Consider the following 19,300-nt stretch of genomic DNA (forward strand, 5'->3'; position numbering starts at 1 on the left):
TCTATAAAATATTAACATTTAATTTTACTCTTTATTTTTCTACCATCTTTTATAGCCTTTACAACTCTCAATCAATCAATCAATCAATCAACCAATACCAAATTACAATCAATCCATATTTTTTCTACTCTCAAATTTATTATGCACTCTTTAATCATTATCATCTTTATTTTATCAATCTTTGTTTCGTTCGTTGTTTCTCATGACAACAACCATTATGGTGTTGTTTTCAACACATCATCATCATCATCTTTATTCTCATCGTTCAACCATGTTGAACTTCAATCAATTAGCATCAACAACGATAATTATGTTTGCAATAACACCTTATCTTTCAACCATGTTGAACATCAACCAATTCCAATCATTTCCATTGCTCATAAAAATAATAATTCCTTTTCATTTATTCACGCATTTTCCATTAATTCTTCAAGTGATATTATTGTGTCCCAATGTCAATCACAACCATTACCATTACCATTACTTTCAAATTATTCAACAACCAACAACCTCATTCTTTTAGAAGAAAGGGAGATGACTGTTCAATTGAACAGCAACAATACAAATTCGAACACTTGTTTAGACAATTATCCAATCATTAGATTTCCATCCGTGTCCTATGACATAAATATTCAATATAATTCAAGCGATATTGTTGTGTTACCATTTCCATCACAATCACCATTAATATTAAATCATTCAATAAAGGATGAGGAGGAGGAAGAAGAAGAAGAGGAGGAGAAGTATATTCAATATCCATCAATGAACCAGAGTTCAATTTTATTTTATCCTTTAACATCAATCTCATTGTCCAACAACAATGATGAACATCCATTCAACATTTCAATGATTAATAATAATAATATTATTAACAACAACAACAATAATAATGAATCTGTCTCACTTCTTCACTCATTATACATGTACATTCCATTTAATTCAAGTGATGTTTCGACCTATTGTCAATCATCACCATTACTCTTAAATCATTCAACAACCAACCATTTTCTTTAGCAGAAGAGGAGGAGTCAATTCAATTGAACAACAATACAATCACATTCTCATTGTTCAACCATGTTGAAAATCAATCAAATACTATCAATAATAATAATATTTCTTTCCATCAATCAATCATTTTATTTTATAATAATCATAATAATAATTTATCATTTAATTCATCACTGTTAACTCCTTTTAGTTTAAATGTTTTGTATCAATCTCATTTTCAAATACCATCGAATCATTCAAAAACCAACAACCACGATCATCAACAAATCGAAATCAATTCCATCCACTCATCCATGTCACCCATTCCATTAAACTCTAGTGATGTTTTGTTTCATTGTCCATCACCAAATCATTCACCAACCACCAACAATATTAATTTAGATCAGGAGGTGTCTGTTCAATTGAACAGCAGTACAATCTTAGTTTCATTTTTCAACCAATCAATTCACAAAGACAATAATAATAATAATAATAATGATATTTCATTCTTCAATGACCATCAATCATCGATTCCATGTTTTAATTCAAGTGTCATTTTCACAGATTGTCAATCATCATTGCCACAATTAATCTTCAATCATTCAACAACCAACCACATTCTTTTAGAGGAGGAGGAGGAGTTTGTTCAATTGAACAACAGCAGCAAAAGCACACATTCATTAACATGTTTAGACAATGTTAAACATCAATCAATTTCAATTAATAATCAATCAAATAATAATAACTATTTTTCATTAATTTATTCATCATCATCATTATCAACATTATATTTATTATCAAATACAATTAATCCAACAAGATCAAAGACAAGCCCATTTTCAAGATACTCCAGCAACATCTCAAGAATAGAAAACAACAACAACGCGGTAACAAGCTCTGACAATTTAAAGCATTTTACTGATTCCTCTTCTTTTATTTTTATAGATACCAAAGTTGCCAACAATTATTTTGATTCTCTCAACTGTTTCGGCACCAATCATTCTAATCATACAATAATACAACAACAACAAAAACCATCATCATCACCAATCAAATATGATACAATCCTCACCACAATCCAAATTCACAATTCAACTCATAACAATCAATATTCACAAATCACTCCATCTTCAAATAATAATAATAATAATAATACCAATGAATCTGTCTCACTTATTCACTCATTAAACAAGTACATTCCATTTAGTTCAAGTGATGTTTCGACCTATTGTCAATCATCACCATTACTCATTAATCATTCAACAACCAACCATTTTCTTTTAGCAGAAGAGGAGGAGAAGAAGGAAGAGGAGACATTTCAATTGAACAACAACACAATCACATTCTCATTGTTCAACCATGTTGAACATCAATCAATTATTGTTAATAATAATAATAATAATATTTCTTTCCATCAATCAACCATTTTATTTTATCATTCAAGTGATACATTATATCAAAGTCAAAGTCAATCCAATCATTCATTCGTTCCTGACAGCAATAATAATTATTTATTTTTTAATTCATCCAGAGTGTCAATTCCTTTTAATTTTCAATTACCATTAAATCACTCAACAACCAACAACCACATTCTTTTATATCTTCAATCTAACAACAACAGAACAACAAATTCAATCCCATGTTTCGATCATCAACCAATCTTTTCCTTCAATAATAATAATAATAATAACAACAATAATCACAAAAAAACAAAAATGCAAATACAAAAAATAATAATAATTCCTCTTCCACATACAGACAACCCCTTCAATGTTCAATTAATATTAATGACAACATCACAACAAATAACATCTCATCCACATTCACATTAAACAATCCAACAACAACAACAACAACAACAATCTCAATGCATCCAAGATCAACGACAGGACCATTTTCAAGACACCCCAGCGGTTCAAAATTGAACAACAATTATTCTCTCAACTCTTTTGGCTTGAATCATTCAATCCACTTTCACCAATCAATCCAGTCTCCACACTCTGTCAATCCACTCACCGCACTCATTAATCGATCATACAAAAATAATAATAACAACAACACCAACACTACCAACTCATCATCATTTTCATGTCTCAACCATGAAGCATTCATCTCAGCCAACAAACAAACAAAAAATATTAATAATAATAATTCATTAATTCATCCAACATCCAACTGTTTCGGAACCAATCATTCAAATCATACAACAATACAACAACAATCATCATCATCATCACAAATCAATAATGATACAATCCTCACCACAATCCACACTCACAACTATCAATATTCACAAATCACTCCACCATCTTCAAATAATAATAATAATTCCTTTGCATCTATTCACTCATTATCCATTAATACAGATTTTATTATGTCCCAATGTCAATCAAAACCATTACTTTCAAATTACCCAACGACCAACAACCACGATCATCAACAAATGGAAATCATTTCCATTCACTCATCCATGTCACCCATTCCATTAAACTCTAGTGATGTTTTGTTTCATTGCCCATCACCAAATCATTCACCAACCTCCAACAATATTAATTTAGATCAGGAGGTGTCTGTTCAATTGAACAGCAACAGTAGCAGCACAAATTCATTAACATGTTTAGATCATGTTAAAAACCAATCAATTCTTCTTCATAGTCCTCAATCAAATAATAACAACATAAAATTCAAAAATCCAAGCAATAATAATAATAATAATTATGCCAACAACAACACACCATCATCATTCTCATGTTTCAACCATGGTGAATCATTCATTTCAACCAACAATCAAACAAAAAATATTAATAATAATAATAACAACAAAAATAACAACAATAACAATAATAATAACAACAACAATTATTCATCTTCCACAGACAGACAACCTTTTCATTGTTCACCAACTACCAATAATAATGGTAATAATATTACAATCTTTGCCAATCACTTCAATCCACAGTCATTAAATAATACAAATAATAACAACAATAATAACAATAACTACATTAAATTAAGAAATAATAATAGCAACACCAACTCATCATCATCATCACTCTCATGTTTCAACCATGTTGAAACATTCATCTCAACCAACAATCAATCAAAAAATATTAATAACAACAATAACAATAATGATAACAACAAAAATACAAAAACAAATAACAACATCAATAACACAAGACCAACAAATAATAATAACAACAATTATTCCTCTAACATAGACAGTCATTGTTCACCAACAATTAATAACATTTCATTTACATCAAATATTAATAATGATAATATCAACAAACAATAATCCAACAAACAATAATACAAAGAACAATACAAATAATAACTTAAAAAATATTAATAACAAGAGTACTCTTGTTATTAATATTTTTGATAATAACAATTTAAATAATAATAATAATAATAACAACAATGACAACAATATATTATATATTTCACAATCCAACTCTACCTCCTTCTTTTTTACCTCTTCAAAGCACATACAACCCCCTCATTGTTCACCAACAAATAATAGTATTCCAATTACAACAAAGAATAATCATAATAGTATTACAATCTTTAATCACTCCAATCCACAATCCTCATTCACCAATCAATCATTCAATCATCACCAATCGGCCAGTCAGTCGCCCGTCCCAAATCCAGTGATCAAGAGTACCAGTTTCCAAGCAACAATCTCCATTCGTAAACCAACATAATTAACGCCGTATCAAATGTTGATATTTAAATATGAATTTACTTACTCTTTTTTTCTTTTTATTTTATAGGTACTCTAATCATTATTCTCTTCAACTCTTTTGGTAATATCAACATTTTAATAATAATCCAACAACCAACAACCAACAACAACAACCAATTACAATCCTCTTCTTTTCTAAAAAAAAAGATATTCAATTACTTTTACCCAAGTGGTTTCCCTCTAATCCTACTCTTTTCTTTATACATTTTACGTTGCCATCGTCCGTGTCCGTGTCCAGTCCAGTCCAGTCCATCATCGTCCATCCATGTTCCACGTCTCCTTAGGCTTTTATACCCCAAAAAAGATATTCAATTACTTTTACCCAAGTGGTTTCCTTTACAAAAAGATATTCAATTACTTTTACCCAGAGGGTTTCCCAGGTTCGCCCCCGTGTAAGTCGATTTTCTTCGCATTGGGGGGGCTTTTTTTTTTTTTGGACTGTTCCCATGGTCTAAACAACCATGGGAACAACCAAAACTATATTTTTCTATTTCTTTCTTTCTCTCCTTTCTATCTTTTTCCCTCTCTTTTTTTATTCTTATTTTTTATTTGTTTATTAATTCTTTTACCCGCCAAATCAATATTATTATTCTGACGAATTTAAAATTAATTAATTCATCATCAGAATTTGTAATAATTATATGTAACAAATATTTGTGACACTACAACTATAGCAATATGTGTCTATATAAAGGTATGCACCCAAAGATGGTTTATGGGTTTGTAACTTTAATTTATTAAAATTTAAACTTTTATAATAAAAATAAAATTAAAAAGCAACCACTTTGACAACTCTGACTTTTTGATCAGACCATTTACTATTTTATTTTTCTTGTATTTATAAATATAATTAATGACTTGTTACTCACAACATATAAATATATACTGATACATATATAGATAGAGATAGAGATAGAAAAGATGATGATACGAATAAATAAATAAAGACTGTTTATGTGCACTATCTATTTCTTACAATCATTATTTAGCTTCATCATCCACCAACTATTCCTCGTGACCCATCTTCCATAGTCCATTGCCCATGATCCACAATCATTCCTGGTACAACCATCATCCACCACTGGTGGAAAATCAAGAAAGTATAAAGTCTTATTGTGACAGATGATTTATAATGTTTTGGTTAATATTGGAATAGATTGATCAAGATAGATTCTTCAAAGGAAATTATAATATTAATTTAAATTTATATTATTTTAAATATATTTAGTTATTTTAGAGACACCAGCAATGTACTTTTGTTGATACATGATAGATTAAGGATTGTGGATTGTAGATAGTGGATCCATAAACCATCTATCTATCATCCATCTATAGTCTATCATCCACTATCCATGGTATACTACCCTCAGCCATCATCCGTCTATGTCAATCTTCGTTGCACATAATCAACCATCGTCCAAGTGGAAAATCAAGAATGCATCATGTATATTGAGATCGATGGATCAATGCATCGGAATGATGGATCAATTAAAATAGAATCACAAAACTCCAACTTAGAATAACGTAATATTATTTTATTGACATCAACAATTGGACTATATTTGATACAGTTCATTTTGATTATAATGATTGTTTAATACAAAGAATCCAATAAACTTATAAGATCTTTTAAATTATAATTAAATCTAAGACTTGAATTTCTATCTCTTTCCACCATCCCTATCCATCCACCATCCAACAATCATCTATCCGTCTACCATCCAACCATCCCTATCCATCCTCTATCACTATCCTCCACCATCCTCCATCCAACCTCTATCCATCCTCTATCACTATCCTCTATCCAACCATCCTCCATCAACCATCCATCCAACCATCCACATCCTCTATCCATCCATCCTCATCAATCATCTATTGTCCATCATGGGATCAATGAGGTACTGGTTTTATTATTAAAAATAATCATTGTACAATGTATATTTTGGATAATAATAATAAATTTTTATTTTATTTAAAAAGATATAGAAATTATTGTTTCTTAGCTCTCCAAACTAAATATTAAGAAGAACCAAACTTGACTTTCTGCTGAGTAAACAAGAATATAAAATGATTTTGGTTCATGCACCAAAGTGAGGGTAAATACAAAGTAAACATTAGCGAATCTACTAACAAGGAATCCATTTTCTTTCTATTGATGAGCATGAAAATCCAATTATAACTACAAAGAGGAATTAATAAATAATATTATATAAATACTTATACCTAATCATTTCTTATAAAACATTATTTGTATTGGTCCAACACGATTTTCAACACCAAGCATAATCTACACCAATGATTGAATCAAACAGAAAATAAACATATATTTGTGAAGCATTTTTTTTTTTTTTTTTTGCACCTCCTCTTGATCAAAGTGCACATAAAGTCAATTCTTTCTATCTGATCATTATCTTCTTTAATATCAAAGTTATTAACCTTCTTGGTCATCATTCTATAGATATAGAGAAGGTCAGGTTCTTTCCTTTACAGTTTACAACCGTATTTGTGTCGTAGTGTAGTAGTAGTTGTGATAAGTAAATAGTGGTACACTGTTTGCTCCCATCAGGCCTACAGTAATAATAATAATAATGGTAACTATTTGCTTATATCAATTTAAAATATCAAAAGAATCTAACTCTCTATGCCATTTCATTTATCTAGTTGTAAATACAACTCATCAGATGATACAAAAAATAATGATCAACATCATCGCTGATCAAGATGACGATCGCCGAGAGAAAAACAGACATTACATTCTACTGACTGATAAATTCTTCTATGAACCGTAAATCTAAAGTAGAAGATGTTTTGGAGAACGTTCAACAGGAGACATGGTAAGGGATTGACCATAACAAAATTCTCCGTTCTATGTCCTTTTCGTGGAATAGGGTCTCTGTTTTTTTATGGTTTCACCGATTTGTCCCAATTTTACGAATGACTATGGCTTTCAGATTTCTTCATCTTTTTTAAACGACGGCGGACCTCCTGTTTAATTCCTTGTGGTGGTTTCCCTCCACCATACCATATAAACCGTGAAAATTATTTCATTATTAAATCATCACAATTATTTATTTATCTATTTTATCTATCTCATTTTTAAAAGGTAAAAAAAAAAAAAGAAAAGAAAAAACAAAATAATAATATTATTTTAGATTACTAATTCTTATTATTATTTCCAATATATATTTATATTTTTAATTATTTATAGAATGATGAAACTTATAGATTTTATATCAACTCCCAAAAATTTATTTTTGGTAGTTCTTTTATTATCATGTTTAAATTTAGTTTTTGCTCAAGTAAGTAATAATCAACATTATTATCTCTTTCAAAATTTTGGAAAAAAAAACAATTAATTTATAATTTTTTTTTTTTTTTTATTTGTTTTTTTTTTCAGGCACCAACTGTCACATCGGTCATCCAAAGCAACATTGATTATAGTATCACCATCCAAGGTGCCAACTTTTGGTGCCAACAAGGATGTGGTCTCTGTTACCATTAACCTTTATACCTTCTTTATCGCTTTCATCAACGATACTACCATTGCCACCACTGCGCCTGCATCCTCCTCGAATGGATTTATCCAAATTCAAGTAAATGGAGTTGCAGCCGCCCCATTCCCAATCAATTACAAACCAGCCGTTACATTTGCTCCTACCATTCCAATAGCTGGTGGTTTGGTTACTCTAAGTGGAAGATACCTTTCGATGCTTCGTTCCAATGGAACCTACACCAATATGTTGGTTTTATTCAACAACAAGCCAGCATCCCTCAGTTCATCTACTTCCAACTTTGTCGCCTCCTTTTTATCAGTAATTGCACCTGCAGGTGTTGGTGCCAACCTCCCATTGACAGTCATGGCAGATGGAGTTGTATCCGATACTTTCCTCTTTAGTTATGCTGCTCCAACCGTCACTTCACTGAACCAAGGTTCAGGTTCTATCATTTCAATCATGGGTACCAATTTTGGCAGTGATTTGTCAGTCATCACAGGAATAGTTGCCAACGGTCAAGAATATCTTCCAACCTCAATGATCACTGGTGGAGTAACTTTTAATGCTCCTTCAGACCTCAAGAATGGAGTTGCTAATGTTCGTGTTGGTAATCAATTGGCTGCATCAAATCTTACATTTGTTTTGACTCCAATACTCACAACCTACACTCCCCTCTCCCTGATTGGTGGTATCCTCACTATCAATGGTCGATATTTAAATAGTGTTGATTATTTTGGTAATCCAGTTGCTGTAACAGCAACATTGGGTGGCAATCAATGTACCAACCCAGTTGTCAACGGTGTCTCGTTAAATTGTCAATATCCAGGTGGCCTTGGTGGCATTTCTAATAGTTTGGCTGTTACTATTGGTACTAAACAAAAAATATTGTCGGTTGCTTTCCCAGCCCCAAGTATTACCTCATCGTCTTTGACTCAAAATACAACCGATGCAACTGTTACTGTTGTTGGCAAGAATTTTGGTAACACTGTAGTCATTATATCATTTGGTACTCTTCAATCTGTCAGTGATACCGCCGTCATCTTTACAGTTCCCACTACAGTCACCAATGCTCCATTCACCGTTAACGCTTTTGGACAAGTGTCAAACCCTGTTCAATTCTATGTCACTCCACGTATCACTGCTATTGCTGGTGCACAAACCCAAGGATCCATTACAACATTGCTTGGTAACTACTTTACACCACTTAGAGCCAACCAAAGTCCTACAGTTACTTCTATCCAAATTGACGGTGGTGCTCCAATCACATCACAAATTTCAATGCAAGGTACTACATTAACATTCCCACTGCCAGCTGGTACTGGAGCAAATCATGTGTTGACATTAACCATCGATGGTCAAAGTGCTACCTTTGTATTCTCGTATCCAGCTCCAACCATTTCTTTAATCGTTCAATCATCGGTTGCCAATCACTACACCCAAACAATCTCCATCATGGGTACTTCATTTGGAGTGGTCAATACAAACGTCCAAATAATATTTGCCAGTCAACCAAATGTTCAATGTGATCAAATAGTTGTCGCCGACTCTTTAATCACTGCAAATCTACCAAATTTTGTACTCAGTGATGACATTCGAGTCAACATCTCTGGTCAAGTATCAACTCCATTCTCCAGAACACTTGGACCCATTCTCAAATCAATCACATCAGTTGATCCAGAAGGTGGTAAAATCACAATTGGTGGTTTATATCTCAACAATGTAGATGCTTTTGGATTAGCCGTTCCAATCATAGTCATGTTCCCAAGTAATAATCCATGTATCAATGTTCAAAAGATTGCCGATGACCAAGATATGGGTTATATCACTTGTCAAGCTCCACCAGGCAATGGAATTAATATTCAAGTTTCTGTTCAAGTCGGTTCATTAATTGACACTATCAACTTTGCCTATGGTGCACCTGTCATCTTTTCGGTCGTCGTCGCCAATGATAATTCAGCTGCATCTATTGTTGGAAAGAACTTTGGAGCATCGCAAGCAGGTGTATCAATTTTCTTTGGTGCTTCACAAATCCAAAACTTTGTCTATGTCAACAGTACATTCCTAGCGGTGCCTTTAATCTCATCGTCGTTGAGAAATGCACCAGTCATTGTCAAGCTTGCTGATGGTCGTGTTTCAAATCCAATTCCATTTGCATTCAAGCCACTCATCACTCAAGTTTCAAAGCCAATCAAAACAACAGGTGACCAATTGACTATTTCCGGTTTCTCTTTATTCCCAACAAGATTGGATGGATCACCAACCAATGTCACAGTAGTCATTGATCAAAATCAACAATGTACCAATGCTCTCGCCTATGGAGCATCAGTTATTTGTACTTCACCTCAAGGTTCTGGTGTCAATCATAATGTCATTGTCTATATCGATGATGTTCAATCACCATCAACAGTCCAATTCTCATATATTGCACCTTTAATCAGCAATATTGCTCAACAAGGTAATAGTGACCTTATAATGATCACAGGTACCAATCTTGGAGTTGATATTGCAAAGATTACAATCAACAATCAAATCATTGCAACAACATTGGTAAACCCAACAACTTTGTCTGCTAAATTGACAGGTCCATCAAAGAATGGAGATATTATAGTCAATGTAGATGGTCAAGATAGTAATACTCTACCACTTAAAATCAAGGCATTGGTTAACTCTATCACATCAACCTCACCATATGGAGGTGTTGTTGAATTAGTTGGTAAATACCTTTGGACTACAAGATTAGATTCATCTGCAACAACCATTTCAATTGAAATTGGAGGAACTGAATGTACATCACCAGTCGCCAATGGAAGTGATGGAACCAAGTTGAAATGTACTCTTGGTGATGCAAGTCAATTAGAATCTGATATTGATTTATCAATTGATTCTGCCTCTGCATACACAACAACCTATTACACCAGTAATCCACCAGTTCTCTCATCGATTTCATCTTCATACTACCTCGTATCAAGTGTCGTCACCATCGTTGGTAATGAATTCTATTCACCATCTCACGTCACCATTGGAAACACTCAATGTGATAATGCTGTAGTTGTCGACGCACAACATATTACTTGTTTATTCGATAGTAATGTAGGTAATAATGCCACTTCAACTTTGGATGTCACTATGATTTCTGGAGATTCAGATGAACATACCTTTGCTGGAGTATTCAAATACACATTGTTACAATGTTTGAACTCATGTTCATCACATGGAACCTGTGTCAGCTCTGGTCAATGTCAATGCAACAATGGATACAGTGGAGCTGATTGTTCAATCACATACAGTCAATCATTGGTGTCGGGTGACTCTGGATCAGTGTCAGGAGGTAAATTCACAATGTTTAACAACTCTATGGAATTCCTACTCTCACACATTCAAGAAGTTCGTCAAGACAATACTATCGTTCAAACTATTCCACTCACCAAATGGGACGTATATGATGAGTACGGTAATACAACTATTTACAACTCAACATCAACCACACACAACATTCAACTCTATGTCACCAAACATTCAACAGCATCTGTTCAATCATACCTTGGTGATGATCTTGTTATTCCATCCAACTCTATCAAACACTTGATGACTATTGATAATTTTAAATTTGAATCGACCAACTCATCACTTCGTATCATCTATCAATTCAAATCACCATCACAAATTGAATACCACTGCAACAATGAAACCACCAAATATCAATACGATACATCATCATCAACAACAACCATCAAATCGTACAGCATTGACACACCAGTCGGTACAATGATGGCATCATTCAGCAACCGTGCCAATATTGATGACACCAATACAATTGTAACATCCATTCAAGCAATCACATCAGTCGATTCAACAACCCAATCAACAGCAGGTATCCAATACATTGGCATACAAGTTCCATCATTTGCAGATTTTGTTGAAATCGATCCAATATTCTCAGCCACATCAAAGACTGCACCATCAACCGATGCCTGTATTGTATCATCTTCATCCATCACCACACCAATCCTTTTATTTGTAGTATCACTCATATTATTATCTATTTTCTAAATTAAATATAAAATAAAATTTAATGTACTTATTGTTCAAGAATAAGAAGTTCGATCAAGGACAAAATCGAAACGACTTTTTCAAGGAAGAGCACTTTGTTTTTTTGTTCATTAGTTGATTTACCCATTTAGACGAACATTGATGGGGTTTGTATCTTGAGTGATCTCTTGCGCTTCCCTCATCAAAAAGAAATCAAAATTGTTGCTTGTTTAATTTAAAGTATTTTAATCAAAAGGTAACAAATAAATTAATTTATAAATGTTGAACAATTAATATGGGTTACTAACTCTATCATTCCATCCAATAATATTATTTTAAACAGTAATTTACAATGATGAAACTAGTAGACACAAAGATAAAGATATTTTTGGCGCTTCTTTTAGCACAAATAAATTTAGTTTTAGCTCAGGTATGTATTTTTAATTCTATACAAAACATATAGATATATATTAATTTTATACAAGATATAATTTATATAGCAACCAACGATAACTAGTGCAGCTGCAGATTATCAATCGATCAAAGTGGGTGGAACCAATTTTGGTACTGTAAAGAACAATGCAATATTGATTGCACCTACCTATCCACTTGGAACCAATACCTCTTTGACTGCAGCCTTTATATCACCAACCATTTTAATCTTTGCTTGGGATAATAATGTATTGAATGGACCGTTCCAAATATCTATCAATGGGCTGCTGACTGCCCCTTGGTATGTGTCGTATACTCCATATATCGATACAATGACACCTGTTGGTACAGCCGGTGGTTCCAACATCACTATAAGAGGTTATTCATTCTATCCATTCGACAGTCTCGGTAATGCACTTTCACAAACCGTCACCATTGGAGATACCAATTGTCCAGTACTCTCATCATCGATCGACGCCTCTTATACCTATATTGTTTGTCGAGCTCCTGCCGGGTCAGGTACCAAAGTAGCAATTGTAAAAATCAATAATTTAGCAAACTATTTCGATTATCTCTATGCTCCTCCAGTCATCACATCGGTCACTCAAAGTGAAACTGATTATGGTCTAATCATTCAAGGTGAAAATTTTGGTTGGAATATAAATTTAATAAGAATTTATATATCTACGTTGATGGCAACTGTTATATCATTTAATGATACTACAATCTTTGCAGTTGCCACGGCTGATACAAGCAATGGATTAATCCAAATTCAAGTCGATAGTATCAATTCTGCAGATTTTCCAGTCCATTTTAAACCAGCCGTTACATTTGTACCTACTATTCCAGTAGCTGGTGGTATAGTTACTATTTCTGGGCGTTATCTTTCAATGACACGTACTGATTTGACAGTATTATTCAACGACAAGCCGGCAACACACATTTCAGAGTATTACAACACAGTCTCTGCCTTTTTAGTAGTAATGGCACCTGCAGGTGTTGGTGCCAACCTTTCATTGACCATCACCGCAGATGGAATTCAATCCGAAACATTCTTATTCAGTTATGATGCTCCAACCCTCACATCAATGACGCAGGGAGTTGGATCTGCCATTTCAATCATTGGTACCAATTTTGGCACTGATTTGTCCGTCGTCACAGTCATTACCAACGGTCAAGAAATCTTACCAACCGGATTCATCTCAAATGGCTTGGTGTTTAGTGCTCCTGTAGATCTCAAGAATGGAGTTATCAATGTTCGCGTTGGTAATCAAATGGCTGCATCAAACCTTACATTTGGTTTGGCTCCAGTACTATCATCCATTTCGACTCTGTCATTGGCTGGTGGTACGATCACTATCAATGGTCGATATTTAAATAGTGTAGATTACCTAGGTACTCCAATTGATGTAACAGTATTGTTGGAAAACTTGGCATGTACCAACACAGTTGCCAACGGTGCCACGTTAACTTGTCACTATCCAGGTGGACTAGGTGGAGCTCAAGCTAGTTTGTCTGTTTATATTGGTACTAAACAAACATTGTTATTGGTATCTTTCCCACCTCCAATTATTACTTCTCAGTCTCTGACTCAAAATACAATCGATGGAACTATCACAGTGGTTGGTAAAAACTTTGGTGTATTACCCTCAAAGATTTCATTAATATTTGGTACTCTTCAATCTGTCAATGATACAACCGTCGTTTTTACAGTTGCCGATACAATTTCCAGTGCTCCCTTCACTCTTACTACATTTTTTCAAACGTCAAACTCTGTTCAATTTGTCGTCACCCCATTGATCACTGGTATATCTGGTGTAGAAACCCAAGGATCAAGTACAACATTGACAGGTAAATACCTTGTAGCAAAGAGAGCCAATCAGACACCTACAGTTGCTTCTATCCAAATTGATGGTGGTACACCAATAACATCACAAATTTCAATGCAACCTATACAAGGTACCTATTTAACATTCCCACTACCAGCTGGTACTGGAGTAAATCATACATTGGTATTAACCATCGATGGTAAAAGTGCTACCTTTGTATTCTCGTATCCAGCTCCAACTATTATTGGTATATCTCAACAATCAGTTGTCAATCACTACACCCAAACAATCTCCATCTCTGGTACTTCATTTGGAGTGGTCAGTGGAAATGTTAAAATAATATTTGCTAATCAACCAAATGTTCAATTAGATCAAGTATTTGTCAGTGACTCTTTAATCACTGCAACTCTACCAAAGTTTGTACTCAATGGTTTCGTGATGGTCAATGTCTCTGGTCAGTCTTCATCTTCATATCCCAACCAAATTGGACCAATTCTCAAATCAATCACATCAGCTGATGCAGAAGGTGGTGAAATCAAGATTGGTGGTCTCTATCTCAACAATGTCGATGCTTTTGGATCAACCGTTCCAATCACAGTCATGTTCCCAGGTAAAACTCTATGTACCAATGTCGTAAAGATTGCAGATGATCAAGATATGAGTTATATCACTTGTCAAGCTCCACCAGGTACCGGAATTGATATTCAAGTTTCTGTTCAAGTCGGTACATTAATTGACACTATCAACTTTGCCTATGGTGCACCTGTCATCTATTCGGTTATTGTCGCCAATGATAATTCAGTAGTATCTATTGTTGGAAAGAACTTTGGAGATTCACAAACAAGTGTATCAGTTTATCTTGGAAATGTGCCAATCATTTCATACAGTTATGTCAACAAAACCCTCATAGTGATGCCTACAACTTCAACAATGAGAAATGCACTCATCACTGCCAAGCTTGTAGATGGTCGTGTCTCCAATCCAGTACCACTTAATTTGAAACCTATCATTACATCTGTTTCAAAGCCAGTTAAAACAACAGGTGACCAATTGACTATTGTTGGATCGTATTTATATTCAACTAGACTGGATCGATCACCAACCAATGTCATAGTAGTCATTGAAGATCTCAATCAACAATGTACCAATGCTGGTGCATCACCAACAATGATTATTTGTACTTCACCTCAAGGTTCTGGTGTCAATCATAATATTAGTGTTTTTATCGATGGAGCACAATCACCATCACCAGTCCAATTCTCATATATTGCACCTTTAATCAGCAATATTGTTCAACAAGGTAGTAGTGATGATCTCGTAATCACAGGTACCAATCTTGGAATTGATATTGCAAGATTACAATCAACAATCAAATCATTGCAACAACATTGGTAAACCCAGCAACTTTGTTTGCTAAATTGACAGGTCCATCAAAGAATGGAGATATTATAGTCAATGTTGACGGTCAAGATAGTAATACTCAACCACTCAGCATCAAGGCATCTGTCACCTCTATCACATCCACCTCACCATATGGAGGTGTTGTTGAATTAGTTGGTAAATACCTTTGGACTACAAGATTGGTTTCAACTCCAACAACCATCTCTATTCAAATTGGAGGAGTAGAATGTACATCACCAGTTGCCAATGGAAGTGATGGAACCAAGTTGAAATGTACTCTTGGTGATGCAAGTCAATTTGAATCTGATATTGAATTATCAATTGATTCTGTCGATGCCAATTCAACAACCATCAATTACAGCAGTAAGCCACCAGTTCTCACATCGATTACACCTTCATACTACCTCATCTCAAGTGTCATTACCATTTATGGTACTGAATTCTATACATCAGCTACTGTCACCATTGGAGGTAGTAGTTGTGGTGGTGTTGTAGTTGTCGATGCACAACATATTACTTGTTTATTTGATAGTGATGTCGGTATTGCAACTTCAATATTGAATTTAACTATTGTTTCTGGAGAATTATCAACCACTCAAGTTGGAGTATTCAAATACACATTGTTACAATGTTTGAACTCATGTTCATCACATGGAACCTGTGTCAGCTCTGGTCAATGTCAATGCAACAATGGATACAGTGGAGCTGATTGTTCAATCACATACAGTCAATCATTGGTGTCGGGTGACTCTGGATCAGTGTCAGGAGGTAAATTCACAATGTTTAACAACTCTATGGAATTCCTACTTTCACACATTCAAGAAGTTCGTCAAGACAATACTATCGTTCAAACTATTCCACTCACCAAATGGGACGTATATGATGAATACGGAAATACAACCGTTTACAACTCAACATCAACCACTCACAACATTGAACTCTATGTCACCAAACATTCAACAGCATCTGTTCAATCATACCTTGGTGATGATCTTGTCATCCCATCCAACTCTATCAAACACTTTATGACTATTGATCGTTTTACATTTGAATCGATCAACTCATCACTACGTATCATCTATCAATTCAAATCACCATCACAAATTGAATACAACTGCGACAATGAAACCACCAAATATCAATACGATACATCATCATCAACAACAACCATCAAATCATACAGCATTGACACACCAGTCGGTACAATGATGGCATCATTCAGCAACCGTGCCAATATTGATGACACCAATGCAATTGTAACATCCATCCAAGCAATCACATCAGTCGATTCAACAACCCAATCAACAGCAGGTATCCAATACATTGGCATACAAGTTCCATCATTTGCAGATTTTGTTGAAATCGATCCAATATTCTCAGCCACATCAAAGACTGCACCATCAACCGATGCCTGTATTGTATCTTCTTCATCCATCACCACACCATTCCTCTTATTTGTAGTATCACTCATATTATTATCTATTTTCTAAATTAAACATAAATAAATATTAAATGTAATTATTAAACTATGTATTATCTCTCTGTATGCTTTGTGCACGTGTTTAAATCTAATACTATCGGGACAGATTGCCCCAATGTTGTGATCTTGAGGTCGATGGGTTCAAAAAAAAATTAATTTTGAAAAGAAATCGGTGGGAACCTTAGAAAATACTTGTACTATTAATCTACCGAGCTGTTTGTGCGACACTCTAACAATACATTATAACTATAAACCTCTACATACATCATCAAACACTCTCTCACATTTAATTAATACAATCATCATATATATATAATATCATATCATCGTACTACTATATAGCTCAGTACTGCTGTATAATAGTATAGTAGTAGTAGTTTATGATAACGAAAAGGTTAATAGCATATATCATAAGATCACTAAAACAATGGCGTATACTATTGATTCTTAGTTGCTTCTTGGGGCTTATCGCACCTACACTTTTAATCACTGCGTTTGCATTCCTCGATCCATCTATATCAATTGTACAAGTATCTTTGGTAGAAACATATAACAAGGCGGTAGTAGTATGTACAAACAAATAGAAATAGAAAATAGATAGATTAAACAACCGACTCCGACTGTTTTCTAACAAATCCTCTAATTCATTTAATTTAAATCTAAAAGGGATGGAGAGAGATATATAGGGACGAATTCATAGCATTTAAATATTTTGTAAATATAACATATCACAACGGTACTGATGACGGTGGCGGCGGCGGCGGCGGCGGAGGAGGAGGAGCAGCAGCAGGAAATAACAGTACCGATCAATCCATCAAAATGGATTTCTACACATCAAAAAACTCTGAGCACATGTCAACAACAGACACCATCTTGAAATATATGCCTCTCTCCTTTAATTGTAACATAAGTTCACTCATACCACCAGTCACCCTTCGAGACGCAACACAAAAATCACCTTATTTAAATATTAAATTGTACAGTTATTTTGTAAGTATTAATAATAAGAATAGAATAGAATAGATTAAATCTATTGATGATCATCAACACTTAATACTAATATATATTTATTATTTAAAGGAAAATAAATTATTACTTGAAACGACAGCAGACTTGTATCAATACTACCAATCAACTGGTAAGAAATTAAATGGAATCTGTTTGGTCTTAAATGGGAAAACAACAATCGATTCTCAACCATGTACTTTTGGTCAAACTGGTTATACCAAGTACGTAAAAAAGAAAAAGAAAAAAAGAAACAACACCTTTTTTTTTTTTTTTAGATTTATAAATTATTAATCAAATATCATATCATAATTTATAGTTATACATCACAATTTATACCAGTTATAGGAGATACAATAACCTATTCAAATGTTTTAATAAGAATTAAATATTTTAAAGACCCATATTTAATAGCAGCAGATATATCAAAGGGCACTTTTACTTTTGGAATGGCAAAAGTATGTTTACAATCTTTCTATGAATATTATTTATCATTTTGCTAATGGATTTATTTATTTATTTCCTTTAGGATTTACAAGAATCATTGGGAACATTTTTTTTAATTTTTGGAGGTGTATTTACAGTTTTATTTGTTTTAATTATTTTAATGATGGTCAAGAAAAAAGGACTATCCAAGTTAATGGGTGGATCAAAGAATTCGATGGACGAACATTCCGACCACTCTAGTAGCGGCGGTATGGATGGTATACCAATGTCAAACTTGGACATTATTCGAGCTCAAAACTATTTAGATTCACAACAATCATCAAATCAATTGTCAAATAATAGTAGAGAAAGAAATACTCTTACTCATGACATAATAAATGAAGTTGGTTAAACATATATTATATATGGTAAAAAAAAAAAAAAGGATTAATTTATAATTTAATTT

The 19,300-nt window shown here is 33.6% G+C and overlaps 2 protein-coding genes across 2 annotated transcripts; both read left to right on the plus strand.

Moving 5' to 3' along the window:
* Positions 1-141: 141 nt before the first annotated feature.
* DFA_07412 (patatin family protein) lies at positions 142-12,282 on the plus strand (the record flags this gene model as incomplete). The annotated part of the gene is made up of 12 exons (XM_004367215.1): positions 142-961; positions 1,015-2,704; positions 2,746-4,057; positions 4,209-4,683; positions 4,767-5,022; positions 5,066-5,130; positions 5,967-5,988; positions 6,074-6,182; positions 7,281-7,329; positions 7,400-7,523; positions 7,947-8,041; positions 8,180-12,282. 12 exons carry the CDS (start codon positions 142-144, stop codon positions 12,280-12,282), a joined length of 9,120 nt encoding a protein of 3,039 aa, XP_004367272.1.
* A 334-nt stretch (positions 12,283-12,616) lies between these two features.
* On the plus strand, positions 12,617-19,246 carry tgrF1 (IPT/TIG domain-containing protein; the record flags this gene model as incomplete). The annotated part of the gene is made up of 8 exons (XM_004367216.1): positions 12,617-12,691; positions 12,762-15,589; positions 15,740-15,839; positions 15,878-17,341; positions 18,070-18,393; positions 18,484-18,636; positions 18,687-18,866; positions 18,938-19,246. The coding sequence occupies 8 exons, from the start codon at positions 12,617-12,619 to the stop codon at positions 19,244-19,246; spliced, it is 5,433 nt and encodes a 1,810-aa protein (XP_004367273.1).
* Between the last annotated feature and the right edge of the window lie 54 nt (positions 19,247-19,300).

The sequence above is a fragment of the Cavenderia fasciculata genome, assembly GCF_000203815.1.
Source record: "Cavenderia fasciculata unplaced genomic scaffold Scf_ET2XIPL01CNAVH-3, whole genome shotgun sequence".
NCBI classification, from domain to species: Eukaryota; Evosea; class Eumycetozoa; order Acytosteliales; family Cavenderiaceae; genus Cavenderia; species Cavenderia fasciculata.